At 50.4% G+C, this 21,573-nt stretch overlaps 1 protein-coding gene across 1 annotated transcript; it reads right to left on the bottom strand.

Moving 5' to 3' along the window:
- Window positions 1-151: 151 nt before the first annotated feature.
- Window positions 152-20,623, bottom strand: pitrm1 (pitrilysin metallopeptidase 1). Its single transcript, XM_089008778.1, has 26 exons — window positions 20,387-20,623; window positions 19,236-19,344; window positions 19,011-19,117; window positions 17,629-17,780; window positions 17,396-17,510; window positions 17,237-17,333; window positions 16,987-17,146; window positions 12,419-12,546; window positions 12,260-12,348; window positions 11,279-11,407; window positions 11,084-11,197; window positions 10,747-10,843; window positions 10,523-10,668; window positions 8,936-9,075; window positions 7,753-7,869; window positions 7,460-7,589; window positions 6,688-6,808; window positions 6,369-6,611; window positions 5,391-5,491; window positions 5,181-5,301; window positions 5,051-5,101; window positions 3,770-3,882; window positions 3,013-3,138; window positions 1,863-2,008; window positions 1,683-1,785; window positions 152-344 (listed from the first exon to the last, which is right to left on the bottom strand). Exons 1-26 carry the CDS (start codon window positions 20,431-20,433, stop codon window positions 251-253), a joined length of 3,096 nt encoding a protein of 1,031 aa, XP_088864904.1. The 5' UTR covers window positions 20,434-20,623; the 3' UTR covers window positions 152-250.
- Between the last annotated feature and the right edge of the window lie 950 nt (window positions 20,624-21,573).

The following is a 21,573-nucleotide window of genomic DNA, read 5'->3' as shown; positions in this document are numbered from 1 at the left end:
CCTTTCAAAACTCTCAAGGTCACTTTAGAAGCCTTGCAGGACATTTAAGTCAGGTATGCGAAGTCAGAATGTGTTTAAAATAAATGAAATGTATTATTATTATTATTATTATTATTACACCATGTCCTCTTTTGCAGAAACACAAACATGTCACTTAGACTGTTGTTGTTCTATTCCAACATGATAATTTATTGATCTTGTTGCATAAATATGTACAAAATACTTTCACATACATGACATATATGGTTTCTTATTTTACCACCCACGATGGATCTTTCTTGATCGCATCGTTTTCCGGGCCCAAGATGGAAACGCCGCACGTCTTGTTGCCGACACTCAGGTAACTGCAATCAATCAATCAATCAACCAATCAATCAATAAATACATTTAAAAAATCCGTCACCATATAAAGCATAAAAAAATATTGCAAGAATGATCTTGAACACAGGTGTCAAAAACAAGGCCCGAGGGCCAATTCTGGCCCGCCACATCATTTTATTCGGCCCGCAAAAATAAATAAAACATGTGAAATTCTACGACGCATGCTAAAGTCTGAACCAAAATTTCAAATTGTCATCCGTAAACCACAATAATACTCATTTTTCTTGACTTTAAAGGACAACCGACACCATCTTTTAGTTTCGGACATCATAAACTGACATAGAAAGCTAGCTAGGAGCTAGTAAATAGCTCATAGATAGCTAACAGATAGCTACTTAGATAGCTAGACACCTAGCTAGCTCTATAGCTCATAGCTACCTAGCTAGATAGTTAGCTAATACACTGAATATCGCTATTAAATACAGATAGAAAGCTAGCTAGCCAGCTAGTAGATAGCTAATAGATAGCCAACAGATAGCTATCTAGATAGCTAGCCACCTAATTAAACGCATCATTGAGATGAAGCTAACTAATGTTTGACCTGCTCGCCAGTTTGACCGGTTAGCCGAAATGTAGCCTTCCATTTTTTTGCTAATTTTATCGTGACAGAAGATAAATGTCATAGTTATTCATAGACTTCAGTTAAAGGACAACCGACACCATTTTTTTGTTTCCTAACTGACATCAGAAAAACGTTTGATAGCATCTAAAATACCCAAAACATGCATGCTGATATTTATAGTCAAATGCATAACACCAATAAAAATGACTTCAAGTGTCACAAAATGAGCTCGGAAATGGCTAGATTCAGAAAGTCCCGCCCCCTTGTTCGTGACATCACGCCAGGATACTCCTTCACAAACTGCCTTGCTCCAGAATCAAAACAATGGCTTCAGAGAGTTCAATTTCGGAGAATATGCTTTCTTGTTACTCATCCAGTTATGAATATTATTCAAATAGTTCTGAAGAGGAAAGCATAAATGTTTGCCATCGTTTAAAGAAGTCCTTCCGTATCAATTCCAGACGTCATCAAAACAGTGTTTTCGGATGCAAAAAAAGTACCCAAAATGCATTGTGTCGCTTTCTCGGTCAGGGGCGTTCCCTCCTGAATATTTTAAAACGTAAAAATATATAGCTATATGCGGTGGAATCTTTGTCAAATGCGCTCAGTAGAAGTCATTTCAAGTGATTTTACAAATTATGGACGCAACTTGTCCGAAGGTGTCGGTTGTCCTTTAACTCATTGACTGCCATTCCCGAATTTTTTCTAGAATTTGTTCATTGAAAATTTGAGCACGAACCTCTCAGCCACATCCAGCAGGTTTTCCCGATTGACGTCAAAGAGTCGCTCACGATGCCGTTGCTTCATTTCGTCGGTGACTCCGCTTAGGAATACCGACATTCCTACCACCACGCAAACAAAAAAAATACATTAAAAGTATTCACAAAAAAATTTGGTCGCCATGAGCGGCCATTGTTACCTTTGTTCGACGGCGCCACAGGCGAGTCGACGGCAGAGAAAACAGAGAGCTTGGCTTCGTCGATGTCCTGCTGGGTGAACTTAGCCGACTTGACCCAGTTGACACCTTTGCTAAAAGCCGAGAGCGTCTGGACCGAGTTTGGATCCCTTTTGATACACGCATGAAAAAAAAGGCTAATTTATGCTAACGTCATCACTTCAATGTATGTTAGCGAATAAGTATTTTGGTGTGTATTTTGACAGAAATGCTTGTACAGTGATACCTTAGTTTACGAACTTAATTGGTTCCAAGAAAGTGTGTGTAAGGCGAAAAGTTCATCATCCAAACATTTACTTTCCATACGAAACCATTAAAATGAGAATAATCCGTTCCCAAGTCCCCATAAAACATAATTTTCTACTAAATAAGCCTTAGAACTACACAAAATTTACCTTATTTTATGTATAATAAATGTGCTATTGTATTGTAAAGAAAGAAATAAACCGCACTGTATAATAAAGTCATTTTATTGACCTTTGTGATGGTCTTTAATGTAGTTGCCTCTTGATGATATCCGAGTGAAGTTCCCGAGTTTTCTCGGCGATAATACCCTCACTCACACTCTTTTTCAACTTCTTTTATTGCCTGAGACCGTTGCTTAGAAGACAACACAGAAACACCCTGAGCGACACGTAGCAATGATCGACTTAGCATACTGGTACTTGGATGTTAAGTCACACAAACGCACACCTCGCTCGTGTTTTTTGATGATCTCCTTTTGCTTGACTGTCATTTTCTTTTGTGTCCTCTTCGGCTTAACACTAGCCTGTGGTGGGGTCTTTTTTGGTCCCATAAGAGCAAAAGTACTCCACTCGATAACAAACCAGGTCTGCACTCAAAGAAAGAAACTACTCCGCCAGCCACCGTGGCGCTGTATGGTTTGGTTCGTCCGCCAAAAACTAGTTCGTATGTGAAGATTGTATTCTCGTAAATTTAATGTTCGTAAGGTGAAAAGTTTGTAAGCTGAAGCGTTCGTAAGCCGAGGTATCACTGTATTTGTCATTTTGTGAATTAATTACTATTGTCATAATTCTTTTTTTTTTTTAAACCAAATAGTCTCATTCAGTTACATTGACTGTTAGCATTCAAACAAATTGTCCATTTTCGGTACCTGTACGAGTAAAACGAGAAGAGGCCGCCGGCGCCCATTCTGGCTCCACCCCCATAGGCCCCGCCCTTTTCTCGGATCTCGCCGTGAAGAAACTTGGCCGTCATCATCCTTCCCAACACGCAAAGACTGGCGACAGAAAAAGAAGGTTGCTTCAAATTCATTTCTATCGTTGCATTCATACATAGTAAAACTAGTAATAATACTAGTGATAGTAGTAGTAATAGTAGTGATAGTAGCGATAGTAGCAATAGTAGTAATAATAATAGTAGTTATAATAGTAATAATACTAAGAGTAGTAATAGTAGTGATAGTAGCAATAGTAGCAAGAGTAGTAATAGCAGTAATAGTAACAATAGTAACAATAATAATAATAATACAGTAAAGTCTCGTTATATCGATATCGGATATATTGATAGTCCCGGTTATATCGATACTATTTCTATGCACGCACGGAGAAAATTACATGCAAACAGGGTCGGATATATCGATAGTCCCGGTTATATCGATATTTTTCGGACTCCCTTGAATATCGATATAACGAGACTTTACTGTACTACTACTAATAATAATAAATAATAAACGATAAAAAATAAAAACAATAATGAAAAAATAATAAATTAAAAAATATATAATAATAATAAAATAAAAACAATAATAAAAAAAATAAATATATAATAATAATAATAATAATAATAATAATAATAAATAAAAACAATAATAAATAAATAATAATAATAATAATAATTCCACACAAAACCTGGCATAGTCTTGATGGCTGTAAGGGACAGTGCGCACAGACTCGCCAACAAAGTTGACAGGAAACGGCATCTGGATGAAAGTCTTCATGTAACAAGGCTGGAAATTTGGATCCTTGATAGGAAGAAAATGAAGCCCGTTAAGGATATGGAAGAACACAAAATCATGTGCTGCATTTGGGGATCCTCGTTGAGAAAAATTGCAACCAAAATAAGGAAAATGCATAAAACAGAGATTCAAAGTCATTTTTTTTTGCCCCGGGTGGGCTACATTGTAGTTCCGGTTTCCCCTCGACGGCCATTATAAATTTGGGCAAACCATTAGAATGTTTCATCTCCTCCACATATTAAATATAGAACGCACAACAAATACAAGAATAAGTAGTTTTCAAATTTAAAGTGAAAAACAATGTCTTATTGTTGTTTACAGGGGAAATTTTGACATTTTGGTGCGGACTTTAGCAAGTATCATAATAATAATAATACAGTTCCTTTTTAAGCGCCTTTCAAAACTCTCAAGGTCACTTTACAGTCACAAAATCCTCTTTTCTGCGGGTGAGCAGCGGCAGCCACATGCGCCAGCGTTCACTCAACCCGGAAGTAACTCAAATAGAAAGCTAGCTAGCTAACAGATAGCTAATAGATAGCGAGCTAGACACTTAGATAACTAGCTAGATAGCCAAATAGCTAATAAATAGCAAGCTAAATAAAAATAAAAAACAAATAATAATAAAAATACAAATAAATAATGATAATAATGTTATTATAATAAAATAATAATAATAATGACAATTATAATAACAACAAAAACGAAATAATACAATAATAAAATAATTACTTGAATGTACAAATGAATGAATAAATAAATACTACTACTACTAATAATAATAATAATAATAATAATCAAATAGTCTCATTCAGTTAAATTGACTGTTAGCATTCAAACGAAGTGAGCATTTTGGGCACCTGTAAAAGTAAAACGAGCTTGATTTGCTATTGCGGGCCGAATAAAATGATGTGGCGGGCCAGATTTGGCCCCCGGGGGCCTAGAATTTGACACCTGTGGTTTCGAACAAGAACCTAAAATGGCTTCTTCAAATCAAATGGCACCCTTTTTTGGCAATTTTTTTTTTGGTGGATTGCTTGAAAATAAGACATGTCAACAAAATTTCATGTTGCTAAGCAACACTGTCTTAAAGGAAGACATTTCCAAAAAGGTCGAATGACGATGTATTCGTGTCATGACGTCATTTTAAGCACATGGGGGGGGAAAAAAGACTTACAGCCACAAGTGTCCTGCTGGCTCCAGAAACGTTGCTGGTATCTAGCGGCCTCTAGTGGAAAACACATGACAGTGCGTCAATATGACGCGAAAGCTCTTTTCCACCCATTTTTTTCTTCTCGCTGTCTTACCTCGACAACATTTGGCCGCACGGCTTTAAAGTGCTTCCTGTTCCCGGCAACGTCCTTCATGAAGCTCTCCAAGTGGGCCACCGACTCGGATGTGTGTTGAGGTGTGGCGTTGATGGCACACCTGTCGGAATAGCCAAAATTTCCTGCTTTTTTTTTCTCTTATTTTTTTGTTTCTCGTAAGTAATATGAATGTCAAAAGGTGAGAGGCACCTCATGTTGTTCGGATTGAGGAGGTGCTTCTTGATCCTGGGGAGCAGACGGAGAACCGGGGTCAGGTCCGCCATCTCCGCTATCCTCTTCATGAATTTCACCTGAAGATCACCACAGTGAAATCAAGAGCAGAAACATGAGAGAAATGTTTTTATGTTACAATGTTAATGTTAAAATTGGTTAAAATAAAAGTTTGTTTGATAGTATTTTACAAATGACCATCTCTATTACGTTTGTGGATAGTTCATGCTGTAAAATAGTTAAAAACTGATTTTAAAAAGTTGTTTGCAAGACTTGGAACTGATTAATATTTTTTACATTGATTATAATGGAAAGTGCTGTTTTGGTTTTCGAAGAAATCGGTTTTCAAACCGGTTTCTAGTTTCTTCTATGGACGAAAACCGAGGTATCACTGTATCTCCAATTTGGATACCTGGTCCCTTACAGAAAATATTTCAAGGAGTTCTGCGGCCGGCGTCAGGACTCAGAACGGATTAACATTTTTTACATTGATTATAATATAAAATGCTGTTTTGGTTTTCAAACAAATCAGTTTTCAAACCGGTTTCTAGGACGGATTATGGTCGAAAACCGAGTTATCCCTGTATCCCCAATTTCGACACCTGGTGCATCTCATTAATGTTTCAAGCAGTTCTCTGGCTGGTGTCAGGACTTGGAACCGATTAACATTTTTCACATTGATTATAATGGAAAGTGTTGTTTCGGTTTTCAATCAGGTTTCTGGAACGGATTATGGTTGAAAAGCGAGGATTCCCTGTATCTCCAATTTCGATACCTGGTCCATCCCATCAAATGTTTCGAGGAGGTCTGAGGCCGGCGTCAGCACTTGGAACGGATTAACATTTTTTACATTGATTATAATGGAAAGTGCTGTTTTGGTTTTCGAACAAATGGGTTTTCAAACCGGTTTCTGTAACGGATTATGGTCAAAAACCGAGGTATCACGTTATCCGATACCTGCTCCATCCCATCAAATGTTTCGAGGAGTTCTCCGGCCGGCGTCAGAAGGTGACCGGCTCGCGTCATGGCGTAAACGTGGCCCGAGTCGGAGATCCCGTTGGCCAACTCCTGCGCTGACATCATCACCAGCACCCGCAAGCGCTCTTGATCATCAAAACGGGGCTTGTTGAAGATGTCCTCCCACAGTTGGAACATATTGGGAAGGTTCCTCTCCAAGCAGGACGAGGACAAGAGGACACCCTGGAAGGACGGACGAGGCTGGAACATCACGCGTGTTGTGTCGTTTTGAGATCAGGGCGGCTTAAAGGAAGCTAACCTGCTCGAAGGTGTCCATGTGGGTGCAATCAGAGATGACTTGGGGGGACACGGACATGCCGCCAGTCCTCAGCTCCATCTGTTGGGCTTGTTGACGGTAGTCCATCGAGCCGCTGCCCAACCTGAACATGTCCCCCAAAAAAATTTAAAAACAAACAAAAGAAAGAAAAAAAAAAAAACAGGAAGTTGAATTTTTTTGTATTGTATTTTGTACCGTTTCAAGATCAGATAACTCCAGACCCATATAACTTAGGAATTAACTCATTCACTGCCATTCACGAAATGATTCGGGAATTGAAAAGTGTGACTTTTGTTTGGGTTTTGGCTGCCGATAAAGTGTTGGTCAGACCCCCGGCCATGTTTTTCCCACTTCCACAAGGGGGCCGCATTTGCCTTTTGTCCATGTTAGCGCTTTGTTACAGTTTCCGCTGTTGTTAAAGCGCTATATAAATCAATATGTATGCATTGCATTGCATTTTGTACACCTGCCCCACTTTCAAGTTCAGATAACTCCAGACCCATAAAACTTAGGAATTATCTTTAAAAAAAGGGGAAAAAAAGAGGTTTTGTTTTTTTCATGCTTGGGTAGCGATAAAGCGCTGGCCATGGCCTCTGGCAATGTTTTTTTCCCTTCCACAAGGGGGCAGAATATGCCTTTTTTCCATGTGTTGGCGCTTTTTTAGCTGTTGTTAAGGCGCTATATAAACTAATATGTATGTATTTCTTTGTATTTTGTACATCTATATGTATGTATTGCTTGAGAGTGGACTGACTTGGTGAGGACGCTGCAGAAGAGCGGCACGTAAAGTTTCAGGTCTTCGGGTAGCGTGTTGAGGCTACACATGGCCCGGAAGTACACCAAGCCGTTGGTGGGCTGCTCGCAAAGCTGGAGCGGAACACCCTCTGTGCATGAAAAGACAAAAAAAAAATAATAATAATAATAATTAGACGTCATCACTGAAGATTAAATGAGGATAATCTTTGGGATAATCAAAGGTGGCATTTCAGCCAATCAGAATCATTGACTGCCAGACGATGATCTAATATGAAAATAATAATTTGGCACCCGCTTTGGTCATGTGTACAGCAGTGATGGGTATGGTGGGGACGATGTCGGACATTTTGAGTGCTGGCAGACATGAAGCGTCCTGCGTTTTACTTTGAGCGTCCAGCAATTGAAGACCTGAACAAAGAGGACATGGATGCCACGTTAATGTCGAAGAACTCAAATGCACATTTTTTTTTTCAAATGAAATCAATCGAATGTAAATGTTGATGTTAAAATCGGTGAAAACAAAACGTATTACAGTTTGTTTTTATAGTAATTTACAAATGACACGCTCTATTATTCAGTTGGTGGACAGTTTATGATGTTAAAGTTAAACAAATGCTTTAAAAAGTTGTTTTTCAAGACTTGGAACGGATTAAAAATTGTTACATTGATTATAATTGAGATTGCTGTTTTGGTTTTTGCACATATCAGTTTTCAAACAGGTTTCTGGAACAGATTTTCTCGACTTGGAACGGATTAAAATTTGTTACATTGATTATAATGAAATCAATTCCACCGCCACAGAAATAACTTCTAATAATAAATAATAATAATAATGCATTTCATTTATAAGCGCCTTTCAAAACTCTCAAGGTCACTTTACAGTCACAGGATAAGTTTTCTGTGGGTGAGCAGCGGCAGCCACACGCGCCAGCGTTCACTCAACCCGGAAGTAAATAGATAGAAAGCTAGCTAACCAGCTAGTAGATAGCCGATAGCCAACAGATAACTAGCTACATAGCTAGCCACCCAGATAGTTATATAGCTAATAGCTAGCTAGCTAGATAGTCAGTTAGCTAATACACTGAGAAGCTAGCAAGCTAATAGATGGCTAATAGAAAACCAGGCAGCTGGACAGATAGCTAATAGATAGCCAGCCAGCTAGCTATATAGCTAATAGATAGCCAGCTAACCAGCTGCTAGTTGGATAGCTGATAGCAAGGCAGCTTGCTAGCTAATAGATAGCCAGTTAACTAGCTAGCTAGCTAATAGCTAGCTGGACAGATGGCCAGCTAGCCAGTTAGATAGTGTAATCATTTATAAGGGTGGCTATTAGCCAAGATTGACAGGTATGGCTTTCATTGTTTTTTGAAACGTATTATTATTATTATAATTATTATTTTGAAATTCTCAATTGAAACTTCCTTTCATTTCAAATTTCAAAGATGTCATCCCATTTGAGAGTGACTGTCAGCACCTTTCTCGTAAATGTCCTTCTTGTCGCCGTCAGACAGAGCGGCGATCTTCTCCTGGAGGATGCGTTCCTCTGCCGAGGCCTGCTTGTCCAGGTAGGAGTCGTCGGGACTCATGGAGAGGGTCAGCCTGTGGTTGTTTCTCCTGGGTGAACGTCACAAATCAATCATAATAATAATAATAATAATTTCATTTATAAGCGCAAATCAGGTGAAAGCATCCCACTTCATTCTGTAATTACAGCTCGCATGTTTATTTTCATTGCTTAGAAACAAAAATGCAATAAAAAAATAATAACTTTTTGGGCTTCTGATCATGTTCATAGGTGTCAAAGTCAAGGCCCGGGGGCGAAATTGGGGCCGCCACATCATTTTATTCGGCCTTCGAAAGCAATTCAAAGTTGCGATCGAGCTAGCTAGGGATTGACCGAGCTAGCAATCAAGCTAGCGAGTAATCTAGCTAGCTAGCTAGCTGGCGGTCAAGCTAATGTGGCAAAAACCTGTTTGAAAACTGATTTGTGCGAAAACCAAAACAGCAATCTCGATTATAATCAATGTAAAATTTTGTAATCCGTTCAGTCTTGAAAAACACATTTTTTTAAAAGCATTTTTTTAACTTTTACATCATAAACTGCACACCAACTGAATGATTAAGCGAGTCATTTGTAAAATTCTATAAGAACAAACTAATATGTTTTATGTTTTCGCGGTTGAGCAAGCCATCTAGCAATCGAGCTAGCTAGCAATCGAACCAGCTAGCGATCGAGCGAGCGAGTGATCGCATGAGCTAGCGATCGAGCCATCTAGCCATCTAGTCTGCTAACTAGCGATTGAGCTAACTAGCAATCGAGCTAGCTCGCGAACGAGTTGGCAAGCGATCAAGCTAGCGAGCTCTCTATCTAATCAGATAGCTGGCTAATGCCACACATCCCATGTGTGTCAAGGCCTGGGGGCCAAATCTGGCCCTCCTTATCATTTTCTTCGGCCCAAATCAAACTTGTGAAATTCCACGATGCTTTCTGAAGTCCAAACCAAACTGTAAAATTGCACCATGTAAACCACAATAAGTCATTATTTTTTTACTTGAAATTTGAAAACTAGTAATTTATCATTTTTTTTGTACGCTCTATATGTAATATGCGGAGAGGATGAAACATTCTAATGGCTTCCCTAAATTATAATAAAAATAGTTTGACACCCCTGGTAAAAGCAAGGGAGAAATACAGTCAAACCTGGGTTTTCGACCATAATACGGTCCAGAAACCGGTTCAAAAACCAATTTGGTTGAAAACCGAAACATTTTCCATCATCATCAATGTAATCAATGTCTGCCTTTTTTTAATCGTGATTAATCAATACAAACGTGTCGGTCACAATGAGACGTGACACCAGGAAGTGACATATAAGGAAGGGGAAGTGAGTTGAGTGGTGCGTTCAGGTGCACTCAGTTTGCTTGAGAATCCATTTTCGGTTGTAAACCGAGGCATAAAAAAAACTGACATTTTTGGTTGAAAACCAAATTAGTCAAAAACCGAGACGTTCAAAAACACAGGTTTGTTGGATGCTAATCTGCGTTAGCATCCAAGGCTAACACGTCACAAACCTTAAAGTAGCGTTGGACTTTCTCCTGTAGGAAACAAGGATTCTCTTGCAAGGCTCGTCTAAACTTCAGGACGCTGTCGCTGATCTGCAGAAGCTCCACCGGGTCGCCTTCGTGGTTCCACGAAGACGCGATGTACTAAAACAAAAACAACTGCGGGTCAACCAAAACAACCTTGCCGGAGCTCTGAAACGCCTGCGTCAGGGTTGTGCTCACCGAAGCCAAAGAGAGGCCAAAGTTGGTGGACTGGTGCTTCATCTGGATCTCGATTTTGTGTAGGAGCGCCTCGATCCTCTCGTCCTCGAAACCCGTCCTTATGAAGAGCAGAAATATTACCAAAAATATGAAATACATTGAAGTGATTTTAATGGTTTCCTATGGGAAATTAATGTTTGGGATACACATTTTTCGCCTTACACACACTTTCTGGGAACCACTTAAGTTTGTAAGCTGAGGTATCACTGTATTAAAAAAACCATAATGATAATAATAATAATACATTTAATTTCTAAGGGCCTTTCAAAATGAGATCCACCGCCCCATTGGGTCTTACTCGATGATGTCATCGATAGTCCGATGGATAATGTTCTTGACTTTCTCCTCGTCCTCCTCGGCCATCCCCTGCAGGCCGATGCTGAACGAGGCCTCCTTGGTGCTACCGTCGTATCTGCGGAACCCACAAAAAAAAAAAAAAAAACACGTCGGATCACTACGCCCAAAACGTCACCCCGATTTCCCGAATTCTCACCCGACGACCGAGGAGAAATCCGTTCCGATTTTGGGTTCGATGAGAGCTTTGTAGAAAGGAGCATTGGGACCGGATGTCATCAGAGAAGATAGAAGGCTGAGGGTGAAGGCTTCGAAGGTGTCCGTGATGCTAAGGAGGAAAGCCAAATTTCAAACATCTCAATTTTGGTGGAAAATAGCAAAGTATCATTTTTTTCCATTCCAATAATTGGATGATAACAAATTTGGGAATTTGGGGGGGTCGGCGCGGGGGCGGGCTATCTGTTAGCTGGATAGCTGGCTATCTATTTATTAGCGCACTAGCTAGTTAGCTGGCTATCAATTAGCTAGCTAGCTGGCTGGACATATATTAGCTATCTGGTAGCTAGCTAGCTAGTTTTCTATTTGAGTTACTTTCGGGTTGAGTGAACACTGGCGCATGTGGCTACCGCTGCTCACCCGCAGGAAAAACTGGTCCTGTGACTGTAAAGTGACCTTGAGAGTTTTGAAAGGCGCTTGTAAATGAAATGTATTATTCTAATCTAATTTGATCCATCAGAGCCACTGATAGTTACCGCATTACACCGACATTCCCGAATTTGTTTCGGTTTTTCATGCGAGGGGTGCCGATAAAGCACTGATCAGACCTCTGGCAATGTTTTTCCCTTCCACGAGGGGGTAGCATTTGCCTTTTGTCCGTGTTAGCGCTTTGTTACAGCTTCGGATCTTGTTAAAGTGCTATATAAACCAAAATTGCCTTGTATTTTGTACATCCGCCCCTATTTCAAAGTCAGATAACTCCAGACCCATATAACTTAGGAATTAACTCTTCTTTTTATCAGAAAAGACAGAATTGAATGTTTATGTCGTCCTAAAACTCAATATTCTGGGGGTCCTGAAATTGGAGTGAAAATGACAAAAACCCTGGCACTGCAGTGGGCATATTTTTGCACATCTTTTGCCAGTCAATGAGTTAATAAAACAGGAAAATGTGTTGTCTTACTCTCCCAGCAGGTAGCTGACACACAGTGTATTCTGTCGCGTGGCGTCGGGAGCCATGGCGTCGGGACTGCAGTTGACGCGCTCTTCTTTCTAAACGCAGGCAAGAAAAAATATCTTGTTATTTACATTTCGCATCGTCAAAACTGTTTTTCGAGCTTACGGGGCTGGTCCAGTGCGGTTGAGGCGGGACTTGAGTGTCGGGGTGGATGCGTTGAAACTTGGATAGGGCCTCCTGGTCAATCTGCTTCAGGTGTTGCTCCAGAGGAAGGTCTCCGTACGTAAAGAACCGGGGGGGGGGGGGGGGGGGTGGGGGGGGGGGGGGGGGGGGGGGGGGGGGGTGGGGGGGGGGGGGGGGGGGGGGGGGGGGGGGGGGGGGGGGGGGGGGGGGGGGGGGGGGGGGGGGGGGGGGGGGGGGGGGGGGGGGGGGGGGGGGGGGGGGGGGGGGGGGGGGGGGGGGGGGGGGGGGGGGGGGGGGGGGGGGGGGGGGGGGGGGGGGGGGGGGGGGGGGGGGGGGGGGGGGGGGGGGGGGGGGGGGGGGGGGGGGGGGGGGGGGGGGGGGGGGGGGGGGGGGGGGGGGGGGGGGGGGGGGGGGGGGGGGGGGGGGGGGGGGGGGGGGGGGGGGGGGGGGGGGGGGGGGGGGGGGGGGGGGGGGGGGGGGGGGGGGGGGGGGGGGGGGGGGGGGGGGGGGGGGGGGGGGGGGGGGGGGGGGGGGGGGGGGGGGGGGGGGGGGGGGGGGGGGGGGGGGGGGGGGGGGGGGGGGGGGGGGGGGGGGGGGGGGGGGGGGGGGGGGGGGGGGGGGGGGGGGGGGGGGGGGGGGGGGGGGGGGGGGGGGGGGGGGGGGGGGGGGGGGGGGGGGGGGGGGGGGGGGGGGGGGGGGGGGGGGGGGGGGGGGGGGGGGGGGGGGGGGGGGGGGGGGGGGGGGGGGGGGGGGGGGGGGGGGGGGGGGGGGGGGGGGGGGGGGGGGGGGGGGGGGGGGGGGGGGGGGGGGGGGGGGGGGGGGGGGGGGGGGGGGGGGGGGGGGGGGGGGGGGGGGGGGGGGGGGGGGGGGGGGGGGGGGGGGGGGGGGGGGGGGGGGGGGGGGGGGGGGGGGGGGGGGGGGGGGGGGGGGGGGGGGGGGGGGGGGGGGGGGGGGGGGGGGGGGGGGGGGGGGGGGGGGGGGGGGGGGGGGGGGGGGGGGGGGGGGGGGGGGGGGGGGGGGGGGGGGGGGGGGGGGGGGGGGGGGGGGGGGGGGGGGGGGGGGGGGGGGGGGGGGGGGGGGGGGGGGGGGGGGGGGGGGGGGGGGGGGGGGGGGGGGGGGGGGGGGGGGGGGGGGGGGGGGGGGGGGGGGGGGGGGGGGGGGGGGGGGGGGGGGGGGGGGGGGGGGGGGGGGGGGGGGGGGGGGGGGGGGGGGGGGGGGGGGGGGGGGGGGGGGGGGGGGGGGGGGGGGGGGGGGGGGGGGGGGGGGGGGGGGGGGGGGGGGGGGGGGGGGGGGGGGGGGGGGGGGGGGGGGGGGGGGGGGGGGGGGGGGGGGGGGGGGGGGGGGGGGGGGGGGGGGGGGGGGGGGGGGGGGGGGGGGGGGGGGGGGGGGGGGGGGGGGGGGGGGGGGGGGGGGGGGGGGGGGGGGGGGGGGGGGGGGGGGGGGGGGGGGGGGGGGGGGGGGGGGGGGGGGGGGGGGGGGGGGGGGGGGGGGGGGGGGGGGGGGGGGGGGGGGGGGGGGGGGGGGGGGGGGGGGGGGGGGGGGGGGGGGGGGGGGGGGGGGGGGGGGGGGGGGGGGGGGGGGGGGGGGGGGTGGGGGGGGGGGGGGGGGGGGGGGGGGGGGGGGGGGGGGGGGGGGGGGGGGGGGGGGGGGGGGGGGGGGGGGGGGGGGGGGGGGGGGGGGGGGGGGGGGGGGGGGGGGGGGGGGGGGGGGGGGGGGGGGGGGGGGGGGGGGGGGGGGGGGGGGGGGGGGGGGGGGGGGGGGGGGGGGGGGGGGGGGGGGGGGGGGGGGGGGGGGGGGGGGGGGGGGGGGGGGGGGGGGGGGGGGGGGGGGGGGGGGGGGGGGGGGGGGGGGGGGGGGGGGGGGGGGGGGGGGGGGGGGGGGGGGGGGGGGGGGGGGGGGGGGGGGGGGGGGGGGGGGGGGGGGGGGGGGGGGGGGGGGGGGGGGGGGGGGGGGGGGGGAGGGGGGGGGGGGGGGGGGGGGGGGGGGGGGGGGGGGGGGGGGGGGGGGGGGGGGGGGGGGGGGGGGGGGGGGGGGGGGGGGGGGGGGGGGGGGGGGGGGGGGGGGGGGGGGGGGGGGGGGGGGGGGGGGGGGGGGGGGGGGGGGGGGGGGGGGGGGGGGGGGGGGGGGGGGGGGGGGGGGGGGGGGGGGGGGGGGGGGGGGGGGGGGGGGGGGGGGGGGGGGGGGGGGGGGGGGGGGGGGGGGGGGGGGGGGGGGGGGGGGGGGGGGGGGGGGGGGGGGGGGGGGGGGGGGGGGGGGGGGGGGGGGGGGGGGGGGGGGGGGGGGGGGGGGGGGGGGGGGGGGGGGGGGGGGGGGGGGGGGGGGGGGGGGGGGGGGGGGGGGGGGGGGGGGGGGGGGGGGGGGGGGGGGGGGGGGGGGGGGGGGGGGGGGGGGGGGGGGGGGGGGGGGGGGGGGGGGGGGGGGGGGGGGGGGGGGGGGGGGGGGGGGGGGGGGGGGGGGGGGGGGGGGGGGGGGGGGGGGGGGGGGGGGGGGGGGGGGGGGGGGGGGGGGGGGGGGGGGGGGGGGGGGGGGGGGGGGGGGGGGGGGGGGGGGGGGGGGGGGGGGGGGGGGGGGGGGGGGGGGGGGGGGGGGGGGGGGGGGGGGGGGGGGGGGGGGGGGGGGGGGGGGGGGGGGGGGGGGGGGGGGGGGGGGGGGGGGGGGGGGGGGGGGGGGGGGGGGGGGGGGGGGGGGGGGGGGGGGGGGGGGGGGGGGGGGGGGGGGGGGGGGGGGGGGGGGGGGGGGGGGGGGGGGGGGGGGGGGGGGGGGGGGGGGGGGGGGGGGGGGGGGGGGGGGGGGGGGGGGGGGGGGGGGTGATGGGGGGGGGGGGGGGGGGGGGGGGGGGGGGGGGGGGGGGGGGGGGGGGGGGGGGGGGGGGGGGGGGGGGGGGGGGGGGGGGGGGGGGGGGGGGGGGGGGGGGGGGGGGGGGGGGGGGGGGGGGGGGGGGGGGGGGGGGGGGGGGGGGGGGGGGGGGGGGGGGGGGGGGGGGGGGGGGGGGGGGGGGGGGGGGGGGGGGGGGGGGGGGGGGGGGGGGGGGGGGGGGGGGGGGGGGGGGGGGGGGGGGGGGGGGGGGGGGGGGGGGGGGGGGGGGGGGGGGGGGGGGGGGGGGGGGGGGGGGGGGGGGGGGGGGGGGGGGGGGGGGGGGGGGGGGGGGGGGGGGGGGGGGGGGGGGGGGGGGGGGGGGGGGGGGGGGGGGGGGGGGGGGGGGGGGGGGGGGGGGGGGGGGGGGGGGGGGGGGGGGGGGGGGGGGGGGGGGGGGGGGGGGGGGGGGGGGGGGGGGGGGGGGGGGGGGGGGGGGGGGGGGGGGGGGGGGGGGGGGGGGGGGGGGGGGGGGGGGGGGGGGGGGGGGGGGGGGGGGGGGGGGGGGGGGGGGGGGGGGGGGGGGGGGGGGGGGGGGGGGGGGGGGGGGGGGGGGGGGGGGGGGGGGGGGGGGGGGGGGGGGGGGGGGGGGGGGGGGGGGGGGGGGGGGGGGGGGGGGGGGGGGGGGGGGGGGGGGGGGGGGGGGGGGGGGGGGGGGGGGGGGGGGGGGGGGGGGGGGGGGGGGGGGGGGGGGGGGGGGGGGGGGGGGGGGGGGGGGGGGGGGGGGGGGGGGGGGGGGGGGGGGGGGGGGGGGGGGGGGGGGGGGGGGGGGGGGGGGGGGGGGGGGGGGGGGGGGGGGGGGGGGGGGGGGGGGGGGGGGGGGGGGGGGGGGGGGGGGGGGGGGGGGGGGGGGGGGGGGGGGGGGGGGGGGGGGGGGGGGGGGGGGGGGGGGGGGGGGGGGGGGGGGGGGGGGGGGGGGGGGGGGGGGGGGGGGGGGGGGGGGGGGGGGGGGGGGGGGGGGGGGGGGGGGGGGGGGGGGGGGGGGGGGGGGGGGGGGGGGGGGGGGGGGGGGGGGGGGGGGGGGGGGGGGGGGGGGGGGGGGGGGGGGGGGGGGGGGGGGGGGGGGGGGGGGGGGGGGGGGGGGGGGGGGGGGGGGGGGGGGGGGGGGGGGGGGGGGGGGGGGGGGGGGGGGGGGGGGGGGGGGGGGGGGGGGGGGGGGGGGGGGGGGGGGGGGGGGAAAAGGGGTCCTCAGAAAACATGAAAACGCATATGTGTGTGTGTGTGTGTAAAGCCACCATGTGCATCCCTGATTTTGTTTTATAGCTGTAAGTCATTTGGAAAGGGAAGTCCCCACAAGTAATGATCAGAAAAGTGGTCCCCTGAAAACATAAAAAACACGGATGTGTGTGTGTGTGTATATATGTATACAAAGCCACCATGTGCATCCCTGTTTTTTTATCACTTTAAGTCATTTGGAAATGGGTGGTAGTCCCTGTAAGTGATGATCTGAAAAGAGGTCCCCAGAATACATGAAAAAAACGTTCTGTGTGAGTGTGTATCGTAAAAGTGGTCCCCAGACAACGTGAAAACTTGTATGTGTGTACAAAGCCACCATGTGCATCCCATATTTTTATAGCTCTAGGTCATTTGGAAAAAGTAGTTCCTGTAAGTGATGAAAACGCGTACGTGTGTGTGTGTGTGTATGGGAAAAGCTGTCCCCAGATAATGTAAAAACGCGTATGTGTGTGTGTGTTACCTGGCATTGCTTGGGTGGTAGTGCGTGGCGTGGAACTGCTTGAGCTGCTCCCAGCTGAGGTTAGGAATGGCCAGCGGCTCTCCACCGGACACCACCGAGTACGTGTGGTCAGGATAAAGTTTGTTCTGGAGGTGCTGAGCGTACAGACGCTCATTGTCTGACTGTCAAGAAGATTAAAAAAAAGGAACAAGATGAAATTTCTGTTTGGGTTGTTTCAATTTGACAATAAGAAACGGAAGAATCAGACTCACAAAAGCCCCTTTCATCTCATTGAAGACCACGCCTTTGAAGACCAGAGGCGAGCTAGCGTCGGTGGGGTCTTCGTTCTCCAGACGCCAGCCTTCTTGCCTGGAAAGTTCTCGCTTGTGACACCACAGAATAGGATACAAAAACAAACATTTTTTCGTTACCAGAAATCCTGCTCCCGTAAGCACGGGAAGAAAACGGCATCCAGGTAAACAGACAGAAGATTGTGGAAGTCTTTGGCATTCTGCGTGGAGAATGGATACATGGTGTAGTCGCTGGCTGTTGGCAAGGAGACAAACGTCACTTGAAATGTTGAAACAGGGTGAGGTCCACCTTTTTTGGACCAACTGTCAATGAGGAACAAGTAAAAATCGCTTATCAGGGCAGCGATCCGTACCTGTGAAGGCGTTCATGAAGGTGGACAGTGACCTGTTGAGCATTTTGAAGAACGGATCTCTGCATGGATACTTTTGGGACCCACATAGCACGGTGTGCTCCAGGATATGAGGGACCCCTGTGTTGTCCATAGGGGTGGTCCTAAACTGCACACTGAAAATCCAGAAAACAAACGGAGTACAACAGTGACACCTTGCGTGAGGTGAAAAGTGTGTATCCCAAAAAATAATTTCACATAGAAAACCATTAAAATGAGAATAATCGGTTCCCAGGTCCCCATAAAACATCATTTTTCTAATTTTCTAAGCCTTAAAACGACACAAAATATACCTTATTTTATGTATAATAAATATGCTATGGTATTATAATTAAAAAAAATAAACTGTACACTATAATAAAGTCGTTTTATTGACCTTTGTGATGGTCATTGATGGCTTGATGGAACGGAGTGGCAGCTTTCATCAGCATTAAACACTTGATGAGGAACATAGCCTTCTTCTTTCACCATCTTGAGGAATGAGCTTATTGATTTTGTGTTAATCATCACACGAGATCTTTTTGTGTGACGAAATAAACGATAAAGTACAGTGAGTAAGGCAAAAAGTGTGTATCCCAAAAATTTATTTCTCACGGAAAATCATTAAAATGAGAATAATCCGTTCCCAGGTCCTCATAAAACATCATTTTCTAATTTTCTAAGCCTTAAAACTACACAAAATATACCTTATTTTACGTATAATAAATGTGCTATGGTATTATAATGAAAGAAATAAACTGTACTGTATAATAAAGTGGTTTTATTGACCTTTGTGATGGTCGTTGATGGCTTGATGGAATGGAGTGGCCGGTTTCATCAGCACTAAACACTTGATGAGGAACGCAGTCTTCTTCTTTCACCATCTTGAGGAATGATCCCTTGTAGGTGCCTTTCTCTGCCATAATTTTACCTTGTTCCTCATCAATTGTGTTCTGTTTAGCTGGGTTGATAGCTTTGTGCATCAAGTGTACAGATGGCTTGTGGAGCCTGATTAATGGGATATTTTAACCATGCAGTCTACACTCTGCTTTTGAACAATCAAAGTTGAAACTCTCTCACTGTCGTCTGCCTCTCTTTCATGTTTGAACCACCTCCCCTCACTGCTGCGTTCTTGACCAATCACGTGGCTTTAACCGAAGACTGGGGAGCGGGGAATAGAGGACAAATACAGTCGGCTGCCATTTTGTTGTTAGAACGGGCTCGTTCGTGAACGACATCACTCATTGAGGCATCTCCGTGTACGAAAAAAGTTTGTATGCCAAGGTAAAATGTTGATAAATTTAACATTCGTAAACCGAAAAGTTCGTAAGCCAAGGGGTTCATAAAACGAGGTTTTTTTTAGCAACCTGAAGAGATTGTTGGCATCATCTCTGGCGGCGTGCAGGTACTTGGCTCCTGTGGTGTCGTGAGTCAACTTGATGGCAGTGAGGAACAATTCAGGCACGGCCACAACCTCCGAGAAAATGACAAAACGTCATTTAGGTTGACATACAGTATGACTTAAAAAGCAACATTGATTGATTGATTGATCGATTTGATGCATATTTGTTGGAAATGACCATCTATTGCACCTCTTTCACTGTAAATCCGTGGATTTGTTGCCCTGCTGTGTATTGAAGAGCCTTTTTTTCTGCTGCTGCAGTGCTTCTTTGTCTCCATGACAGATTCAGGCCCTTTGAACTAGGGTAAAGGGAAAAGTTCAACTAAACTTGAGTGCATTTTCAAACAAATAGTATATAGAATATTAACATTGATTCAAACATTCCATAAAATGCGCCATTATGATTAATAATAGTTCTCGTCTATTATATTACAGGTACGCTACAGTTTGCTATATTCCACCGCGATTGTTTCTGTCCAGTGAACCGAGCGCACTCTGTACTCGCGGTCGTATATCATTGCTTTTTTGCGAAGTACGTAATCGTTTTTCGTGGGATTTTCCAAGCTATGCAGTTTATGATGACGTATTACACGTTTCCCTCCATGCTGGTTCTTGAAATTTCAAAATACGACGAGAAACGGGGGGAAAATGGATAGAAGTTTACGCTCTTTTTGCTAACACTACAGTTTATCATGGTGAGTAAGTTGTATTTTTATAACTCATAGAAGTGGGAGAATGTATATTTTTCGCAATAACTGCCAAGTTTCAAGCACAAAGAAGCATTAGCATATATATTTCCAGAGTTCGCAATTTTCTTTCCTAGTATTCAGTGACAGCCATTTTTGATTTCTGACGAAAATTTGCCTGCATTCGATCGTTGATATTTGCTCGTTTATATTTTCAATCTTTTCTTGTGTTTTCTGTTCTTGTTTAGAATGTCAAAAGCTTTCCAATGATACCTCACTCGTTAAGATCTGCCAAAAATTAAGTTATGATAGTTTAAACTGTAATAAAGAACTCTGTCACAGATTTTCATGGTTTTAACTGTAATAACAGGCATAAAATCCCCTCATATTTTGGAAATTAAAAAAAATCCATTATTTCCTTATTATTTGTCAAAGAACAATAATCTATCCATCTCTAAATGAAGGATGTGTTCAGACACCACCGCCCCCCCACACACCAACTAATTGTATTTAGCAAAAAATCCTCAAATAGTGACTTCAATTGTGTATAAAATTAGCTTAATTTCTAAAACTTGACCAAATTGTCGCTAAATTAAAATGGTGTCACTATCCGTGGTTTATTTTGACAGGAAGCAGCCAACGCTAGCAATCTTACCGGACATGTCGAAGTTTCTCGAGCATCGCCTTCGTCTGGCGAAACATGGCGAGCTAAATTAAGTTGCGCTCATCAACTACTGCGAAGACCGCGTTGGGCTCCAACGTAAAGACTTGTCACGATATAATATGATTATGTCAGACAAGTTGCATCACAGCATTTTGTGTCCTCTCGTGCCATATAACTTGTGAAACGGCGCGGCCATGCTGGTATGAGTGACCAATTTTTGAGTGCAGATCTCAAAACTAAGGTCGACGCAGGTGTTTCATTGTTTTTACGTATCCAGTACATAGAGAAATCTACGGTGCCATTATATGACGTCGTTGAATAACCAAGCAAGACCCCCGCTTGTGATTGGTCAATATTGAAGAACACAACACGCTATTGGATACATTTTGTCTACGCAAATTTCACTCGACAGATAGATCATAAAAAATAAAACTATTTCGTGATTTCTTCCCCCCATGTTTACATTCGAATAAGCAAAAACGCACGGATAGTTCAGGTCGCTATTATGTACGACTTGAAATCGGCGTTTGTACTATATTATAAAATATAAGTATACATTATTTTCAAAACTTTCCACTTTTAAGCTTCCGGTTTTATTTTGTGTTGAGCTTCTCTTTATTCTTTTCAATTTTTTTTATTGCCATGTACTTTTCCCAACATTTATTTGTTGCGGAATTACGATAATTTATTGCGATTATTTCAATCGTTAACTTTAAAAAAAAGCGTCAAAGATTAATGTAGTTTTACCATATTTCCATCAGATGTCACTATATAACTATTTATTTCATCCTTCCAGAGTTGTTCCGTGAATTATCCCTTAAACTTATAATAATAATAATAATAATAATAATAATAATAATAATAATAATAATAATAAATTACATTTTAAGAACCTTTCAAAGCTCTCAAGGACACTTTACAGTCACAGACAAGCATAGGTACTATATATTTTAGTGTACTATATACAGTTTATGCAGCTAGACCATCGAATGATTCAACATGATCAGCTTTTCAACACATCAATGACCACAAATAAATAAATAAATATCTAAATAACTTTTAAAAATGGATACTGTGTATCCTCCATATTCATTCCAAGAGAATGTGTGCTAATGTAATATCAAAAAATTAGCTAGTGAGCTAGCTTTCTATCTTTTTGAGTTACTTTCGCTTTGAGT

The sequence above is a fragment of the Hippocampus bargibanti genome, linkage group LG11, assembly GCF_051943395.1.
Source record: "Hippocampus bargibanti isolate YZ-2025 linkage group LG11, ASM5194339v1, whole genome shotgun sequence".
NCBI classification, from domain to species: Eukaryota; Metazoa; Chordata; class Actinopteri; order Syngnathiformes; family Syngnathidae; genus Hippocampus; species Hippocampus bargibanti.
This window is presented reverse-complemented; position numbering and strand designations above follow the sequence as displayed.